Source organism: Cydia pomonella, chromosome 12 (assembly GCF_033807575.1).
Source record: "Cydia pomonella isolate Wapato2018A chromosome 12, ilCydPomo1, whole genome shotgun sequence".
Lineage (NCBI taxonomy): Eukaryota > Metazoa > Arthropoda > Insecta > Lepidoptera > Tortricidae > Cydia > Cydia pomonella.
The window spans coordinates 1776496-1796854 of record NC_084714.1 but is presented as its reverse complement, the minus strand read 5'-3'; the positions used below and the strand labels follow the sequence as shown (position 1 = coordinate 1796854).

At 37.2% G+C, this 20359-nt stretch overlaps 1 protein-coding gene across 3 annotated transcripts in view; it reads left to right on the top strand.

Moving 5' to 3' along the window:
- LOC133523252 (E3 ubiquitin-protein ligase RNF144A) overlaps nt 1-20359 on the top strand; it is a 242828-nt gene that overhangs the window by 209429 nt on the left and 13040 nt on the right. For all 3 annotated transcript variants that reach the window (XM_061858734.1, XM_061858736.1, XM_061858735.1), the window contains one exon: nt 14950-15150. In XM_061858734.1, the coding sequence (XP_061714718.1) occupies nt 14950-15150 (201 nt within the window). The remainder of the gene's footprint in view (nt 1-14949; nt 15151-20359) is intronic.

Genomic DNA, 20359 nt, shown 5'->3' with positions numbered 1-20359 from the left:
CTTACCGAGAAGCGTAGTCAGAAGTGCTTTCAACAAATATATGTTTGGCCCCGATTCGAAGAATGATTAAGACACGTTTAAGATCTTGGAAACATCTTTAAAACATCGATAACTAAACGACATGTCAAAATTAACATTTATTTCGATTCAGTCAATTATACGACATGCAAACAATATCTTAATGAGAACTTCTCTAAACCAGAACTTTTCGTTGTCGTATCTCATTCTTCGAATCGGGCCGTTTATAATTTCTTATTGTCAGTCTCATCAGATTCTCCAAAAATTTTGTGTGCAGGCCGCGTAGCCAACATGCTAATCGCTTACGCTCCGTAGCGATCGAAACGTAACTGTCACAAAGCGTTTCGTGGTCGAAGCGATAAGGGTCGGCAACGCGCATGTAACTCCTCTGGAGTTGCAGGCGTACATAATAGGCTACGGAGACTGCTTACCATCAGGCAGGACGTATGCTTGTTTGCCACCGACGTATTATTAAAAAAAATACAAATGCATTAATATATAATACAATAATTGTAGATAGCGATAGTTTTTTTCGGATTTCGCCCTCACCATAGGCCCCTTTGTAGAAAGGGCACACTTAGATATGAATTACGAGTATAATATAGCGAAAATTACCACCCCACGAACATATCATCCTTTCGTATTTATTTTGATAATTTTTAGGATTTTAAGGAGGCGATGAAGCCATGTATTTTTTTCATCTTGCCCGTTAAAGGGTTTATGTATGCTACAGTTTTTTTTTTTTATATTAAAGGAAAAAATAAATAGTTACGCTTCCGGCAGGACTTGAAACTACTTTCCAAAAAAATCACGTCCTTTTAAAAAATTGAACCCCTCTTAACTTTTCGTATTTTTTTTTTTCTTTTGCAGAATTTTTAGGGCTTTAAGAAGGCTTGATACGTGTATCTTTTTTTATTAACCTTGCTTTAGATCTTTTTACACTGATTGTTATGTGCGCTGGATTCAGCATGCAATGGGAATAGATCGGATCGCACAATTGGTCGCGGGCCATTTTCGCTGGGAAATCGAGTGGGAACTCGCCTCTATGAGATACTTGTTCACAGGCTTTACAGCTGCTTATCGCGCGATAAAGATAAGATAAAGCTTAGTTTGTTTTTTAATTACGTTATTCGCGCTGTCGTTATCATATTTATCATTAACCGCAATTGTCATTACATTTTAGTTAAGACGCCTCGCCTTCTACACCAAATCTTTCTTGCATAACCTCTATTTTCATTAACTGAGGAGTGTATTTTCAAAAAAACTTATTTTTCTATGGTTTTCATACAGAAAAAAGCAATTTTGAAAAGATTCTCTTCAACTGTCGTATTTTTAAACAGAATGTGTAGAGTACACATAACTGATGCCCTGTACTATCATTTGACAATAAAAAAAGTACTGGTCAACGACCTCGTTTTCGAAAAAAAAGATAAAATGTAAAAAAAAAAAATTTTGAAGACAATTTTTATCTTTGTTATCATCAAGTCTCGAGTAATTGTGGAAAATTTTCTGTAACATTTATACTTGAATTTAATGCCCTAATTCATAAGCTATCGAATGATTTTTATTTATTTTACGTGCCATAGGTAAATGGAAAGATAATGGTACATTCGCTTTTTAGCGATAAGACCGCCTGTTGTTACCTGGTTCTATTTTCCTTTAAAATTAATTTGTAGTTTTGCATGTATGTAAAATGTATAATTGTTGGTGCAATAAAGAACATTTACTTACTTACTTACTTACATTAACCAAGTGCAGTCATGTTTGGCAGCATAAAACTTTGAAGGGGTGCAGTTTTAAAATGGTTGAGAAAAAACATAGATGTGGGGGGTGATTTGTCGATAAAATTCATCGTACTATACGTGGTTAACGGCTCGACTATACGTGGACAAACACATTGTATACGGATCACAACTTAAAAATCTCATTCGGCCCGATTCGAAAATTAATATACTTACGTCAAACATTTGCTAGAGATACGATATGGATTAGATAAGTACCTATGTCAGTGTCAAAAGTAACGGGTTTGTTTGAAGAAACGTCCCTTTTTTTGTAGGTTTACCTATATTTTAGGAAATTAAATATTTTCTTTTATGCCGTTTAGTACAGTACTGGAAGAGATCCCTGAAAGGGATAAGTTCGCCTTTGTCCAAATGATACGTGTTCTTTCCTGTTTTATGTTTCTTTTTGTACAATAAAGTGTTTTACTACTAAGTACTACTATTTTTGACACTGACATATCTAATCCGTATCGTATCTTTAGTAAATGTTTGTTGTATCTTAAAGTTTGAATCCGCGTCTAGTCATAAAACTAAAATAATTCTCCAGACTCGTATTGAATCGCTACCTATTTCTACGCGCATTCATGTCGTCTCTAGAGTGGCAGAAGAAAAGCCGGTGTAGGATTCATAGAAGCGCCACAATGCCCTCACTGAGCACCACTTAATGTAAAAGCTTGCTCGGGACAAAGAATATTGGCCTTTCTAGTTTTTAGATTTATATATTGTGCACCGTAAGATGCAGTCCAACTTAAATAACCTTTTAGACACATATTTTTTTTTTTATGCTACGTCGGTGGCAAACAAGCATACGGCCTGCCTGATGGTAAGCAGTCTCCGTAGCCTATGTACACCTGCAACTCCAGAGGAGTTACATGCGCGTTGCCGACCCTAACCCCACCCCCCTCGTTGAGCTCTGGCAACCTTACTCACCGGCAGGAACACAACACTATGAGTAAGAATGGCGGACAGAAGAAAGGCTAGGATTTATAGAAGCGCTACAAAGCCCTCACTGAGCACCACTTAATGTAAAAGTTTGCCCGGGACAAAGAATATTTATTGTGCAACGTGGAGCGTAGTTTCACTTAAATAGCCTTCACTTCACTCTGATATCAAAAGATTATTTTAATGGTTCTACCTAAAGCGTGCAAAGCTTCGCACCATTGCAGGGCACAGGTCTTAAGGGCATTCCTCCCACGCTAACTCCATTGCATACTCCATACAATTGGAAACTTAAAACATTTCTTGACTTTCTTCGCAGAAGCAAGCTTACCTGTCGATAATTTTTCTTCACGGGAAAATATACGCATACCTAAGCATCAAAAGGACAAGAACAACAAATACAAATCATCTTTATTGCACAACCTCAGAATAAATGTACATAAAAATACATATAATACATGAAGATAGAGGTAAAGAACAGGCGGCCTTATCGCTACAGAGCGATCTCTTCCAGACAGCCTTTGGGACCTAAACTTCTCCACTATCTAAAGTTTAGGTAGTGAAGAAATGAAACTTTTAATTTAACTAATTAGGAGGTGCAAAAAACTAAATTAAAACTAAATAATAACAACGTTGATCACCTCCTTGGTATCTGAGTAGGCAGATTCATAAGAGTAGATGCGAGATTATTACTTAACAGGCAGTTTTCGTTTAATATGTGGATATTAATGATTCACGCCCTTATATGTCATGTAGAGAAAGGTTCAAAAATTTAAAGATCCTGACGATTCCGTCTTTGTATATATTGGAGTCGTGCATTTTCGTCAAGAACCATATGGAACTTTTCACGACGGCCAAAACTGTGTTTCCGAGGGGCACGAGAAATGAAGGTGGTCTTGTACAGTCAGCATCAAAAGTAGCGGATCAAATAAGTTTTCATAAGTATCTACCATTCTGTAACAGCTTAACAAAAAGTGATGTCTTTAATATAGAGCAACAAGGACTGTAAACGATATACTTTTGAGCGTGAATTTTAGAAATTTATCTATATTTGGAAAAGTTATCCGGAATATCAGATACTTTTGGTGCGATGTTTCATCCGTTACTTTTGATGCTGACTGTACATGATAGTATTCCTAAGACTTCATTATATAACAGACAGTGTTTTGCAATGTGCATTAAAGTGTATAACAAGCTACCGCAACGCATGAGGGAGCTACCTATTAATAAATTTAAAAGAAGTATTGTTTGTTACTTATTGGATAAAAATTATTATTGCCTCAAAGATTTTCTCTCCGAGTAACATCCAGGAGTAAAAAGAAATTGATGATTAAAATTGTTATTCAATAGTAATTAAAATTTAAATTGTGTAAAGTTTTTGCATGCTAGTATTATTATATACATAAATCAATCAATCAATCAAAACTTTATTGATAAAATATAGTTATTTTACATGTCAACTCATTATAATTTCGACGACCGGTCTGGCCTAGTGGGTAGTGACCCTGCCTACGAAGCCGATGGTCCCGGGTTCAAATCCTGGTAAGGGCATTTATTCGTGTGATGAGCATGGATATTTGTTCCTGAGTCATGGGTGTTTTCTATGTATTTAAGTATTTATAAATATTTATATATTATATATATCGTTGTCTAAGTACCCTCAACACAAGCCTTATTGAGCTTACTGTGGGACTTAGTCAATTTGTGTAATAATGTCCTATAATATAAAAAAAAAAAAAAAAAAAAAAAATATATCTATTTAATCGCACATTATTATTTTATAGATGAAAACATATAGCAGAATAAGCAACAAATTGTCAAAATTACATCTGTGGACACCAAAATATGAACTTATTCTATGCAAATAAAGTTATTCTATTCTAATCTTAAATAAATGAGCTGAATCGATGAATGACGAATGAATGAGCTTTCGTGAATCTGCCTATGCGCAAGTCCCGAGCAAGCCATTGGTGGGTACGATCCGGGAATTGAATCTTAAGTTTTTTAAGCCTGACTTTTACACAGAGTTGGCCAGTGATAAATTATCTCATAGTCTTGACCTCTTTCGTTAAATGAAAAAGGTTTAATTATACAATACTATATTGTATACCATATTTACTTCAAAGTTCACTGGGTTCGAGATATTTGGCATCAAAGTTGAACAATTTTAGGCCAAAAAATTGATTTACTGGCCATAACTGTTGTGTTCATTAGTTTAAAATTAAAATGTCTGATCAGTTTTTAGAGACGTCAAAGACGAACCCAAATGTGTAGATTTTGTACATGTAAAATCCTTCACAGTAATCTAGTAACGAAAAAAGTGTTTTTTTTTTTTTAGAAATTGTTTCAAAAAATATAAAAAAATAAGTGTTAATTTCTTTCAAAATCCGGCAGACCAGAATTAAGATAAAAGATTGAAGAACCGATAGCCGTTTGTCTTATAATTGTATCTATAATGCAAATGTAGGAGTAACCACTCAAAAGTAGTCAAAAATCGATGAAAACCGCGGGGAGCCTTCGAAAGATTGTATGAAAAACGCTAACTGTCGTGGACGCGTACGGTGGATTTTACCTACAATGGCGACGCGCGCGTGCGCCCGCTCTGTGCACCCGCGCCCTCTAACGGACGCCCTAAATAAGAATCATATCTATGATAAATTCATATTGGTTTTGACAGCCAATGTCTTTTGGCACAGCGACTATAATTAACATTGTCCTAGTTTTCTGTTCGAGTGCTAACATTTATCATACGATTTATTGCGGTTCAATGTTCTGGCTTAGATTAATCTTATTTATGGTGCTATTAAATATATATCATGAATACTCATCTGTTGTGTATGTAAATATTGTGTGTCGTTGGACATATTTAGATAACGTGAACTAACAAATACTGCCGCTTAGAGAAATGTCAACCTAAATAATGTATCAAGAAGAAATGTCGTTTTAATAATTATGTTAAATAAAAAAAATAGTTTAAGCAACATTGTGGTATAGCATTACCGTTAAAAAAATATTGGCTAATTTGTATGTATTTTAAATAGCACATTACCACGGGTGAATGTGGAAAGGACCGTTTATAACTACAAGCTCTTTCGTCGCTTTCAACTCTTGCGTTTGTATACATACTTCACTTACAGAAGGTAGGTAGAGCACAAGGAGCAAAGCTCTTCCTTCCTTAAGGGCGCGGACTGATGCACGCGGCGCGGCAAGCGGCTTGCGGCGACTTGAATGAATCTGTTTTGGACGACAGCGGTGGCCGCTTGCCGCGCCGCGCGCCGCGTGCGTCCAGTTCGCGGCATAACTGTGTCTGAACGAAGTACCTACGTATTGAAATACGGGAGTACAACCAATAATTTTATATACTGGTCTTCCCCACATTGACCTTAAGAGGCTGTCAATACCTAAAGCGCGCACACTGTCTATTTGTATCGGAGTAAATGAGATAGCACTGTCGCATGTTACTGGGCCTGGGCAAGGGAATAATAAAAAAAATATTGAAATAAAAAAAAGTGGATTATTAGTGTAATATTTAACTCGACCACGGTTTAGATATAAATGTTTTGAAATTGTGATTTTAATTGCAGACCCATAAGTCAAAACAATAAAGACATAAAACCGTTTAATTGTGATTTTAAGACCAATCTTTGCAATTATTTTCTATCGAGCCGATTTCGTTCAATCGTGTATCGAGTACAACCACGGTCTTTGAAATATAATTAATATGAACATATATTTTTCTTACTTGACTAAAACAAATAGTCTTTCTTAAAAAACTGTTTAAGTAACATCAGTTTCAAGGACATTGGGTGTTGACAGCCTCTTAAGCTCCATTTAGACGGATTATGCAATATTCGATACATTGCTAACTCTATATAGTTCAGTCGATCAACGAAATACCGCAAAGTAACGAAAGTCGCGTGCAAGTTCTTGAACCGTCTAAATGGGGCTTTAATTATGAATTAGAGCAGGGCTCGGTAATCGGCTTATTTACACACTTATAGCTGTAGCTAGCAGATCGTGAATATCGTAAACTGTAATCGTGAATATCGTTACAGTAACACATATTAGACGGCACTAATGAGTCTTCAGATGCAGTAGGTTCAGAAAACTGAGTTTTTAGCGAAGGTATTGGATGACTGCGATCCATACCCACTAGACCCTACTCATAGTGTTGTGTTCCTGCCGGTGAGTAAGGTTGCCAGAGCTCAACGAGGGTGGGAGGGGGTTAGGGTCGGCAACGCGCATGTAACTCCTCTGGAGTTGCAGGCGTACATAGGCTACGGATACTGCTTACCATCAGGCAGGCCGTATGCTTGTTTGCCACCGACGTAGTATAAAAAAAAATCGCAACAGAACGAGATAAAACAGATTAACTATCATTCTGCATTTGTTTCTTATATCTCAATACAGCGAGAGTGTGGAGGGATAGTTTCGCGCAAACACGAAACTTCACGAAAGCCCTTTGATGTTTGGTTATTTTACCAACACGAAACGGAAACAACGCGAACATATGCGAGACAATACGAACATAGACGAATACTCACTCCACATTCTCGTATTCGGCAAGTCCCGTGTAGTTTTATCGAGAATGTGACGCGGGCTTAAAAATCGGCAATATTTGTCATGTTTGAGGGAACTTATAGATTCCTTCTTTATTTATTTAAACGTACAAAAATCCGAATTCTAAAACCTGATATCCGCGATCACGGGCACGCACATCCATCTCGCTCATCCTTAGAAGAGGACACCAACTTACGGGTCCTTCATTCATGTGTTAATGCCAAAATTTATTGTGATATATGATTTTGTTTGTTCAAACCCATATTTGTATCTAATCGCGTAACGGCACTGGACAGATTTATTATAAGTTATATCTCGGATTCGTTGTTAATCAGAGCTACAATTTTAAACTGACAGACAGTTTGAGAACTTGAGTTATTGGCTTCACAAGTGTGCCGGAAATCGGAGATGAGTTCTATCAGCCAGTTTTAGTAGCCACTATGTCAGTTTTGCTTATTTAACACCATAAATAGGGTCTAATGAAATGAAATGAAAATATTTTATTCCAGAAATAATTTTCCATATTTACAATAAAATTAAACTATATAATTAAACTAAAATGATTAAATCTACAAGTAATAAAACTCGAAATGGCCTGTTAGTTCAATTTCAAACCCTCAAACCTTCAATAAAATAGCGTAATCTTAAAGGTCGGCAACGTACTTACAACCCCTCTGGTATTGCGGGTGTCCATGGGCGGCGGTAATCGCTTACCATCAGGTGATCCGTCTGCTCGTTTGCCTCCTATAATATCATTAAAAAAAAGTTTAAAATTGTTCCATTCACTCGCTTTCATGAGATGACCGACTATAAATCCACAATTCCTTCTATATTCATGATTCTAGAATTTCCCCGAACGACTATTCGGCAAAACTAACTCCATACGATATACGATAACAACAGCCTTGCTTGACCATCGGTAAACCTTATTTGTTTGCAATAGGGTTTAGGATTGGTCAGTTAACAGTGTGGAGGATGGCATAGAAAAATAAGTACTTAAGCTTAGAGTGCTCACTCCATAAAAAACATCATCATCTCATCTTTAATAAGTTTTAAGCGAGCTTTGCGAAAATTTGTTTGTAATCAATTTTTAGCTTATTAAGAGGCTGTCAACACCCAATGTCCTTGAAATTGATGTTACTTAAACAGTTTTTTAAGAAAGACTATTTGTTTTAGTCAAGTAAGAAAAATATATGTTTATATTAATTATATTTCAAAGACCGTGGTTGTACTCGATACATGATTGAACGAAATCGGCTCGATAGAAAATAATTGCAAAGATTGGTCTTAAAATCACAAATAAACGGTTTTATGTCTTTATTGTTTTGACTTATGGGTTTGCAATTAAAATCACAATTTCAAAACATTTATATCTAAACCGTGGTTGAGTAAAATGTTACACTAATAATCCACTTTTTTTTATTTAAATATTTTTCTTATTATTGCCTTGCCCAGGCCCAGTAACATGCGACAGTGCTATCTCATTTACTCCGATACAAATAGACAGTGTGCGCGCTTTAGGTATTGACAGCCTCTTAAGTAAAACTGAACAAATTTCCGCCATTTTGAAAAGAAAACAAAAGCTGAATCGACAAAATAAATCTATTTACTCACCGAACTTGCTCGCTACATTTTATAAGAATCTGTTGAGAATTGCGACCTTTAGAGGAGAACATATCCGGACATACGAAAGAATTTTTGCCCAAGCTAAAATGGAGACCTTCACTAACGGTCGGTCACTAATAAGTACGTTAACCATACCTTCCCCCTCCTTCTTCCTCGCGTTGTCCCAGTATTTTGCCACGGCTCATGGGAGCCTGGGGTCCGCTTGACAACTAATCCCAAGATTTGGCGTAGGCACTCGTTTTTACGAAAGCGACTGCCATCTGACCTTCCAACCCAGAGGGTAAACTAGGCCTTGTTGGGATCTGGTTTCCTCACGATGTTAACCATACCTCCCATCTCCCATATAGCTTATTATTTATTAACCATCGCGAGCGCGGACTTCTGGCCGAAATAATGTGGTATTTTGGCGGTTCCGTGGGAATCTGCTGAATCCTGCCCCGGAACATGCGACGCAACAGAATTTCGAAATTCGCAAATTGCGGGGATCTTTCTCTTTTACTCTCACTAAGACGTAATTAGATTGACAGAGAAAAATGCCCGCAATTGACGAACTTGATTTTCGCTGTTATAGTGCAGAAAACTGTGTCGCTGAAATAATTTTTAGATTTTTTTCCGATTTTTATTATTGTATGTATGTTAGTTTGTAAGGTATGTATTTATGCGCCTTGGTTGCCTGATATATATATTTTTTCATTAAATGAGGAAACTGATGCATCGAATGAGTATTAACTCTAAGCTTACTGATTTTTCGATTTCGATTAACGGTCTCTAATAAAAGTTTAACGTCTATCAGTACCCCTAGTGTAATTTTAGTCGATAGCGAAACGTGACGTACGCGTTTGCGTTAAGTCTCATTTTGTATGGGTTTTTGAACAGCGCGCCAAGCGGGACGTTTTGGAAAGTCAAAAATCTCATACAAAATGACACTTAACGCAAACGCGTACGTCACGTTTCGCTGCCGAAAATATTTACACTAGGGGTACAGAATTCCATTGCATACAAATTAGTATATCGAGTCGCAATGGAATCTTAATATCGATTTATTAACTGTAATGTCAAGGTGGTCAAAGTAAGAGCCATTATGATATCGATAGGTCGTCATAGAGAATGCATTTAAGTATGTTAAATTATAGAAATGACTAAGTGAGGTATGTTAAAAAACTGTTCACTCTACACTCTCTACAAATGTGCGAGCTGCGGAAAGCCAAAACATGCCATGAAGAAAATTTTGCAATGAAACTTTCCGTTTGGCACATTAGTAACTCCTGCTCTATGTAGGCGAATCGCGCTCTAATGCACACACACGGCGGGAGCGTGCGTGAGCGGGCATGAGCGGGCATGAGCGGGCGTGAGAAGGCGTGAGCGGGCATGAGCGGGCGTGAGCGGGCATGAGCGGGCGTGAGAAGGCGTGAGTGAGCGTGAGCGGGCGCGCGCCGCGTCTATGCCATTCCATACACGCATTAAGCTTTTTATCGTGTGACAATAATCGTAAAGTATAGGTACGTGGCTTTTTAGCACGTTTAGTCAGAAATGTCAGAACGACTTAAACGCTTTACCATCGTTTATCGCGAGATTACGGAACTATACGCCTGCAGCATAAAACGTCTAAATGTCGATCTTAAATATTCTGCAGGAAACAATAATTTTGAAGTAAGGAAGTTCGAGAATTTCCACTTGGAAAATTGTTATTCCGTAAATATTATGTCTACAATCATTAAACTTTCTTCCTGATTGTGATTGCTGATTGTATTTAAACACAAGTTAGCCCCGTTTCGATTATTTGCCCGTCCATTTTATCCAGTCCAACTCATTCCCAACACATTTTGAGCCGTATTTGTGCTTTTAAGATAGCCAAAATCTCAATAAGGAATAAATAACATTATAACCGATGCTCTCAATAATATCTTTAAATGACATGATATACTTGAACCTTTAAGTGGAATTTCGAAAATGCAAATATAATCCGCGCGCATTAACCAGAATCTTGCGTATTAACCATTGGATTTGATAAAGCTACGTTTTATATCTTAGATAAGTACTAAAATGACGGTTCTATTGGCTACCATTCAATATGCATTAAGAGAAATTGGGCAATGAAACTGTCGTTTTTAACCGCGCGAGCGCGAAGTGCGAGCGAATCGTCTCTATTTTAGTTTACAGACAAAAATGCTTTCGTATGCCTGGCTGCAGTCATTCTACAGGTCACATCTTCTCAACTGATGCTTGTGAAATTTTGTAACGATTGGGTTTGCGATATCTATAGATCGTGTCATTCATTACGACGCGTGTCTTGACTAGTATTATCATGTTTGTTCGACAAATCTGCGCGTCATCGTGGATGACATGAAATATTCAGCCCAGAGCCACTATTAGTAACTCTGATATAAAAACACATACTAAGAGTTTCCAATCAGCATCAGATAAATGTTTGTAGGTTAATGGTTAACTACATGAGCTATAAAATACAGCCTTAAATGCCTGTAGGCCATAAAATTGGCCTAAACTGCATAAACAAAATCGAGCACAAACACGTTTTTAATTACCATCCCAAGCGCCTAAGGGATGTATAATATAAAAGGCAAGCTAACAAATTGTCCTCCTTTTCAATATGAATGACCTGTATACCTGCCGAACGAAAGTTAACCTTAATATTCAAGCTTAAGGTTGAGTTTGTATAATGCTAATTACGTTTCTGAGGGTCGAAGGGACGATATTTGGCGGTGTTAAATTAGAATTAAGCCGGGTCAATTGCTTAGCCTATGCCGAATCAGATAATAAAGCAAACTTGAGTATCCGCTGCCGTACCTTAAAAATAAGCGCTGGTGGCCTAGCGGTAAGAGCGTGCGACTTGCAATCCGGAGGTCGCGGGTTCAAACCCCGGCTCGTACCAATGAGTTTTCGGAACTTATGTACGAAATATCATTTGATATTTACCAGTCGCTTTCCGGTGAAGGAAACATCGTGAGGAAACCGGACTAATCCCAACAAGGCCTAGTTTATCCTCTGGGTTGGAAGGTCTGATGGCAGTCGCTTTCGTAAAAACTAGTGCCTACGCCAAATCTTGGGATTAGTTGTCAAGCGGACCCCAGGCTCCCATGAGCCGTGGGAAATGCCGGGACAACGCGAGGAAGAAGAAGAAGAAGAAGAGTACCTTAAAAAAACTATGTGAATCACTGATGATATATTTAACCTTTAAATTTAAATCTAAGGAGCAACTTTACCAACTAATAACTGTAGGTACCTACAGTTGTTATGGCTGGACTGTAAAACCTGCCTTTAGGTCGTTTTACTTGGTTCAAGCTCAAGCGAGCTGTGCGAATCATTGACGATGCTAATTAAATTCTGATCACAGTACAGAAAAACTACAAGTCTTAAGGTGAAATCAGACGGTTAATTTTGTGTTCATTATAGTCTTTCATTTTGGGTTTTTCACTCGAAGTTACACGTCTGAACACAAAAGCAACCAAAGGTGAAAAATCCAAGAGTGTTGGATATCGTTCGCCTAGGTACGTAGTACCTAGAAGTCCCGGTAGGACTTTCGAACCCAGGATCGGCGTCATAGCCAGACCGACTAGGCCAGGCGACGACGATCGCGACCGCGACCGCGTCCTCAGTATAAGGAATACAAACAAAGTTTATGTTAGACTTAAAACGAAGGGGATATGGACCGTGATTACCTTTTATATAGTTTTTGAGCTCCCGATATTATAGTGATCTACACATCTTTGATACCAACCCGCTACCTCAAGTTACCAGTGAGATGCAAGTAACTGCGTCGAAATATCAAAAGATCAAAAACAATATAAAAGGTAATCATAATCACGGTCCATATCCCGGCCGATTTAAGTCTAGTCAAACTAACCGTGAATCATTCAAAACTGTTGAAGTTTATGTTAACATCCTGACTCTTTAGTCAGATTAGGATTAAATTCATCAATTTTCCTGTTTCTCTTTCAAACAGGTTAGGTAATAGCTATAATAACATTACCTACATTAATATCTTCCACATCTGTCAGTACATACAACGATTAATTACAATCCATACATATTTAATCAAAGCGTTTACGCATATGTAATCGACAGTTTATAAATACATTCAACTGACGGCTCCGGGCGCTCGATCAGTATGCACATTTACCTGTTTTTACATGCTGTTCTAGTGTGCTGAAGTGTTATCCTAAGGTTTAAAGATTCATTATTCATATTTTAATTCCTCTCATTAGCGTTAGCGGCGGTACGATTTGGGATATTTTATTTAAAGTTGTGTACAACACTTTAAAATTTGGGATTTTTAATGTTGTTTTTATTCATAATCAAGAGCGCCTTTCGATCTTAATTCGAGAATAAAGTGTCCTAGAATTTCCATAAATTGTTCGATCGGAATGGAAATAAAAATCTAAGGACACTTTTTTTCTCCTATTAAGGATCAAAGGAGCTCGACATTCTGAGTAGAAATAACATAAAAAAATTCAATATTTAAAAAAAGTGTAGTTAAATAAAATGGCCCATTTGCGTCGTTCCAAGTTTTCAAACCGAAGATCGCGGCTTCGAACCTTAATTTGTACCAGTGAGCTTTATTGGAACCAATCGGAACTTATGTACAAAATATCATCTTGACGAGGGGTGGCAAAAAGCCGAAACAACTAGGAGAAATATGATTTTTCGCCTTCACTTCAAAACAACCTTTATTCGAAAAAAAAAATGGATGACTTTTTCAATAGTGCGTAGCTCGTGTATCGGTTGCTAATGTTGCTATCAGATCTCAAGAACCCTATCTAGTTCCGAAGAAGAAAATTCGTTTGATAGTTTTTTGGCTTTCGATAGCTGTCACAACATATTGTCAAGGTCGTTGGTTCTTTTTAAGGATAATACAGAGATAAAAGCAGTGGGCATGATTGGCTCCTTCAACCTGTTTTAAGGCAACATGATTTTTCTAAAATAATAAGAGCCAATGACAGTACTTCAGGACCAATAATTGGGTAATTTACGCTAATTTATATTCATACTCATAACATTACTTGAGTTATTCACAGGACCTTCGAATAGTTCAACGTCAATCCAATATCTGTGTCATTACAAAGTTGACTGACCATTTATAGCCCCTCTGGGCTTGTAATAAGGTTTAAAAATGGTCAGTTGTCAATACATTTTGGCTCTATTGTATTCAAATTAGATTTCAATGCCGTGCCGTGTTGTAATAATTCCGTGGAGTCTTGTCATGTTCGCTGGTTAATGACTGTCGCTTTAGAACAACAAAACAGAGTACAAACGTACATACAAGTAGTGGAATACACTAGGTACATTGGTAATACACTATACTATGTATATACTTACTAGTACGTAACATTGTCCACATTGTTAATTGCAAAAACATGAAATCCACAGATTGTAAGTTGACTGTAATTGTTAATAACTTTGTGGGTACAATCAGCTGGAGAGAAATCTGATATAGACGATTGTTTGTATCATTATTTGTCTTAGATTCTAGTATATACTTATCTAAGTGGCAAGCACGTATTGTTTGCCCTTAGAGTATGATCAAAGGCCTTATTTCAAAGATTACGTACATATCGTCTTCTCTCTTCTTTTATTTACGAGCAGGGCTCTTGTCGGTGTAGCTTGATGAAGTTGTCTCCACCTTGGTCGATCCGAAGCTAGCCCTTTAGTGTCCTGGTACGACACGGCCCCTACATGCGCCATTACTTGGCTCTTATAATTTTTCTTGGTCTTCCCCTCCCTCTCCTTCCATTTATTTTCCCATCTATAATGTTCTGATGAAATGGTCGTGTCGTAACAGTGGCCGATGATTTTTCCTCTTCTATTTTTAATAATGCTCATTAAGCTTGTCATTTCCTTCAGACATACATATGTATACTTGAGAAATTGGTACCCTAGAGGTTAAGCGTTAGGCTAACCGTGAAATCTGAGGACGAAGGTTGGAATCCGGTCTCGTACACTGGAAGATTCAATCACGATTTTTTCCGTTTATTACGTTGAAGATATTAATGTTTTCCTTTGTCAACAGTGGCACGGCAGCATGTCCTGCGAGGCGGCAGCGGCGTCGTCCTCCATGGCCGGCGCCGGCGCCCCGCTCCTGCCCGACTCGGAGCTCATAAAACTGTGCCCGATGTGCCGTGTCCCTATCGAGAAGGATGAGGGCTGCGCGCAGATGATGTGCAAGCGGTGCAAGCATGTGTTCTGCTGGTACTGCCTCGCGTCGCTCGATGTAAGTACTGTTCTATCCACCAACAAGTATGCTATATAAAAAAGTAGGTCTCGAAGTGATGAGGTCGTTCACGCACTTTTTCAAGAACCATGGTTAACTATGCAGAGCTCCCGCTCCGTGGTCGCAAGTCTACGATTTTGATGCCTCAAATGCGATTATTTCTTCTGGACATGAGGCACTTTGATTGCTACTTGAAGTATACAATTTTACAAATGATGTCTGTCTTGCCTTAGGTATTTTACGAATATCACCATTTCTGATTGCTTTGATTAAATCATACAAAGTAAACAAAACTGCTATTACAGAAGCAAAGGAAACTGTTTACATTTTTACAACATTGAGATGTATTTATGTTATTTTATCCCGATTCTTTAAATTCGGAGATGGAATTTTTGTAACCTCAATATCTTGGTTCAATATGCCATAACTGTAATCTCACTTGCATTTCTCTGAAATAATGATGCAATAAAAATACAGACTTATGTTTTTCACCCACTTTTCCTTTAAGCACCGAGCTGGATTTAATCTTCAATGAAATCATAACACTTTCTTGAAACTGGGACAGTTTATGCAGAAAACCCTCAAGACCTGATTATACAAAAAAACAAAGTAAAATCTTTAGTGTCAATTTTCAAATATAACTGTATGTCAAGACTTACAAAAATAAATATAAAACTTTAAGTAACGACGAAGCTAAACAGGTTTACATTTTGAATTCGAATAAATAATATCAACAACAAAAGCTAATTTTGCGATTTTCTTCCATGGAACCAAAGTAATCAAATGGTGTAATCAGATACAGCCCCATACAATTGTAGATATCCCGTAAAATTTAAAGTTCTGAGACCTACCTAGTTGGATACTAAATTCTGTTACTGAAATAATCTTTATCTACATAAAATATACGAACGAAAGTTGAATAAACTGTATATTAAAATGAAGTACACAAAATCAGGAATTACATATGACAATATCATTCAAAATGGTCTCCTCTGGCCTTGACACAGGCCCTCAAACGACGAGGCCATGCAGTCATCAATACCGGCACGCACGATTGTCATGTCTAATTCCGTCACTGTCTTAACTATGGCCCGCTTGAGGGAGTCAAGATTTGTGTGGGGTTTAGCACAGGCTTTCTCCTCAATAACCTGCCATATGGCATAATCCAGGGGGTTAAGGTCCGGGCTGGAGGACGGCCAGTCTTCGTGGGCAATAAAGTCAATGTTGTTCCTTCGAAACCAGGCTTGATTTGTTTTTGCCTTATGTGCAGGAGCTGAGTCCGGTTGAAAGACCCATGGCTGGTTTTGAAATAGGGTGTGGCTTAAGGGCTTCACTATTGGTTCGAGAACTGTTTCCTGGTAAACGTTGGCCCCAGTTTTCACACCTTTTTCACAGAAATGAACCTGTGTATGACAGCCCTGAGTATGACACACCCAGCTAAATCATCACATAAGAGGGATGATGGCCTCGTTGCACTCTCGGAACAGCCGCAATCGCCTCTTGACTGTTTTTTGCATACACTTTGTCATTCCGGCGGTTACAACATTCTTCAATGGTAAAATTTTTTTCATCTGTAAATAGTATTTTTCGATGGCCATTTTGTGCGTACCGCTTCAATAGCACGCGACTTCTCTCTAGCCTCATAGTCTTTAATCGTCCATTAAGCAAATGACCTTTTTGTCTGCGGTAAGCGTGTAGTCCAAGTTCTTCATTCATAACTTTTTGTAGGGAGCTTCTCTTCACAGATATCTGTATTGTCAACAACTTTTGCTTCCGGACGGGGTTTCTTGCAATTCTCGCCTTCACTGCCTTTATTAGAGGGGTCCGAACGGTGCGTGGTCTTCCAGACCTCTTGCGGTCATCCAAGCTCTGAGTACTATTGTATCTATTAATTGTGCGATAAACAAATTGTTTGTTGATTTTTAGGTTTTCAAGCAACTTCAAAATCATGTTTGGCGGGTGCCCACATTTGTGCAACGCAATTACTGCGATACGATTCTCTTTTAGGCCCCAATTGGTATATAATTATAGCTCACAAATCAACCACATTGTCATTTTTTATTTTTTCGGTAGCATTTGTTTTAACGGAAATAAAGAGGTTGCAAATCGAGTAACAGAACTTAGTAACCAACTAGGTATTTTACCTCCTTGCGGAACTCCATGGACGTAGTCAATCAGCCGCTCAAATGTTCAGTTATTTTCCAGCGATTCGGTTTGTTTATGAAGCGCATCCTTGACCGATTATCGTGATTTGTGTTGTGATGTTAATTACGGGTACTAGCATCCATTATAAAAGTAGACAAAGGTATAATATGATGCGTGATGTAGTGTAAAGTACAATACTTTTAACAGTTGTAATGCATAGTGCACTAAGCTATAGTGCGATACTTTGATTATTCGAGAATGGAGGATATCCTAAAAGCTTGAAGCTACATCAAGCAGGCGGGCGCAGCGCACATAAACAAAAGCCGGTACTTTTGACTTGTTTGTGTGCTTGGAATTCTGTAAGATTACCTTCTTTATATGTTGGCTGGTTTGGTTTAGGTTAAAATGGTTAATCAAACTTGAATAGAATGTTGGCGTTTTCTATGAGTGTTTTATACACATAGAGACTATAAAAGAGTCCATCCCTCATACAGTAAATCCTATCATTTTCATATCATACATCTTCATAATGTTTTTTGGTAATATCAATGAAATTTACAATATAGGGTCATACTCGTTATAAAAACTACCACTTCGACCAATTCAATCAACCTGGGGGTACATTTTAAAAATAATTAGTTTGCCCGAGTTTTCGCGGTAGCCCGGTGGGTACTAAATTGTAATGATTCGAATAAATTTTCAAACGCTAACGAGGGCGAAACATCGATCCATCTAGGTATGATTCGCTTTTGAGTGTTTTATAACATACGTAAACGCGATAAAAAAAATCTTTTCCATAGATAATGACAAGATCAAACAGCAAAAATGTATGAAATAGCCAATTTTTTCATTCAATCGATTTCGTGGTTGGTCCCATAGTAAAGGTTGCTCATTATGACGTATATATTCACCCCGTAAATTAAGTTTACTTAATACCCCCAAGAAAATCATAGGTGAACTAAGTGTATTTTTAGTTTACTTAATTGACCCGGGTGATCTGAGCTGGGTGAACAGAGTCAACTACAGGAAATTATTGCAGTTGCAGGCAATCATAATCATTGTATATGATTCAGGTATTCATTCAATAAATCGTGAAATTAGACTTTAAAATTTTATGAATTTTCAAATGAATGCCTGCATAAAAATTGCAATATGATAGTTTTTTGCCACAACTGTACCTCCTAATAACCCCTCTGATATGTTCAAGTCAAGGGTTAAATAAACCGTGACATTTTAGCTATAAATATCAAAGTAAAGTTGTCTGTATAACTTATATTAAAATATTTACAAGTCATTTCAGTCTCAAAATATAAACGTCCAAACTAAAGATCAAACAACAACAAGGTCTAAGAGTAGAGATATTTCTAATTACAATTTTAAGGTTCTTGCTCTATTGACATTTACTTAAACTAATAAATAAACTTCATTTCAATTTAACGTTATTGTATTTTGGGAATTTTGTGTACACTTCGTATATTAATTTCTAAATTGCGAAGTTAGAGTAGGTTGTTATAAATTATAATTATATTTCACGATTCAATTATTTAATGCTTTTTGGTTTCCATTTTTAGGGTTCCTTAGCCAAATGGCAAAAAACGGAACCCTTATGGATTCGTCATGTCCGTCTGTCTGTCCGTTTATGTCACAGCCACTTTTTTCCGAAACTATAAGAACTATACTGTTCAAACTTGGTAAGTAGATGTATTCTATGAACCGCATTAAGACTTTCACACAAAAATAGAAAAAAAAAACAATAAATTTTGGGGGTTCCCCATACTTAGAACTGAAACTCAATTTTTTTTTTCATCAAACCCATTCGTGTGGCGTATCTATGGATAGGTCAAAAAATGATATTGAGGTTTCTAATATAATTTTTTTTCTAAACTGAATAGTTTGCGTGAGAGACACGTCCAAAGTGGTAAAATGTGTCCCCCCCCCCCCTGTAACTTCTAAAATAGGAGAATGATAAACGTAAAAAAAAATATATGATGTACATTACCATGCAAACTTCCACCGAAAATTGGTTTGAACGAGATCTAGTAAGTAGTTTTTTTTAAATACGTCATAAATGGTACGGAACCCTTCATGGGCGTGTCCGACTCGCACTTGGCCGCTTTTTAATTGAGTGGTCGGACTAGTGAAGATATCAAATTTCCATAATTTGATTAATTTATTTTCAAATGGCTACCTACATCTATTACAATCTTTAATAACCTATAAATATTTGGTTTTCCACACAGTTTACCTGCTCTATGGTTCGTTAAGTTTTTATTAGATTTTTTTAAGTAGTTATGATTAATATCAGTCGCTTTAGAAAATACCTAGTGTATGGAGTGTGGATTTAAAAGGAGTGAAATCCCTTATGGTAGAACTGTTGTAAAAGTGTCCAGCTGTCAGCTATAAATAATAGTTCCAAATATCTCCAGAGTAGCTAAGAACCTAGGCGTTATTGACGGAGTGAAGTGCGCTGTCTATGATTTGATTTTTTTGTCAAGTATTCTAGGTATTGTAGCGCCACCTATTTAAAGTTTTTTGATGACACTTTTTGGTACATGGAGTTTCAATTCCTTACCTCCACCTTCCATAACCTAGTGGGAATTTTTAATGACACATTAAGCCGGTACATAGTACGTGTAAAAACCCAAACGAGTAGTAAAAACGAACGATACGAAACGAGTAGTGTTGTCTATTAATCAGGAAATTAAATATTCTTCTTTTTATGCTGTGCAGTACGGATGTCTACAGTCTACCGTTTCCAATTCGTCGTTTCTTCTTCCTTTTCAAAACCCTCGGTGCGCGAGTAAAACGAACTCTTTACTATTATATGATTACATATTAAACATTACACACCCATAGAGACATAGGTATATCTATTTGCTAAGCAATTAGAGAATAGTAGATACTTTTGACACATCTGATACGTTAGAGCTTGTGCACAAATCACGCGAGGTTTCTTCGGCTACTTTTTTGACCCGCCCCCTCCCACTTGGTGTTATTTGGTGAGGTTCTTGGCTAACCCATCCCCCACATAACCTCACGTGTATTTTTATTTTATTTTTTCATT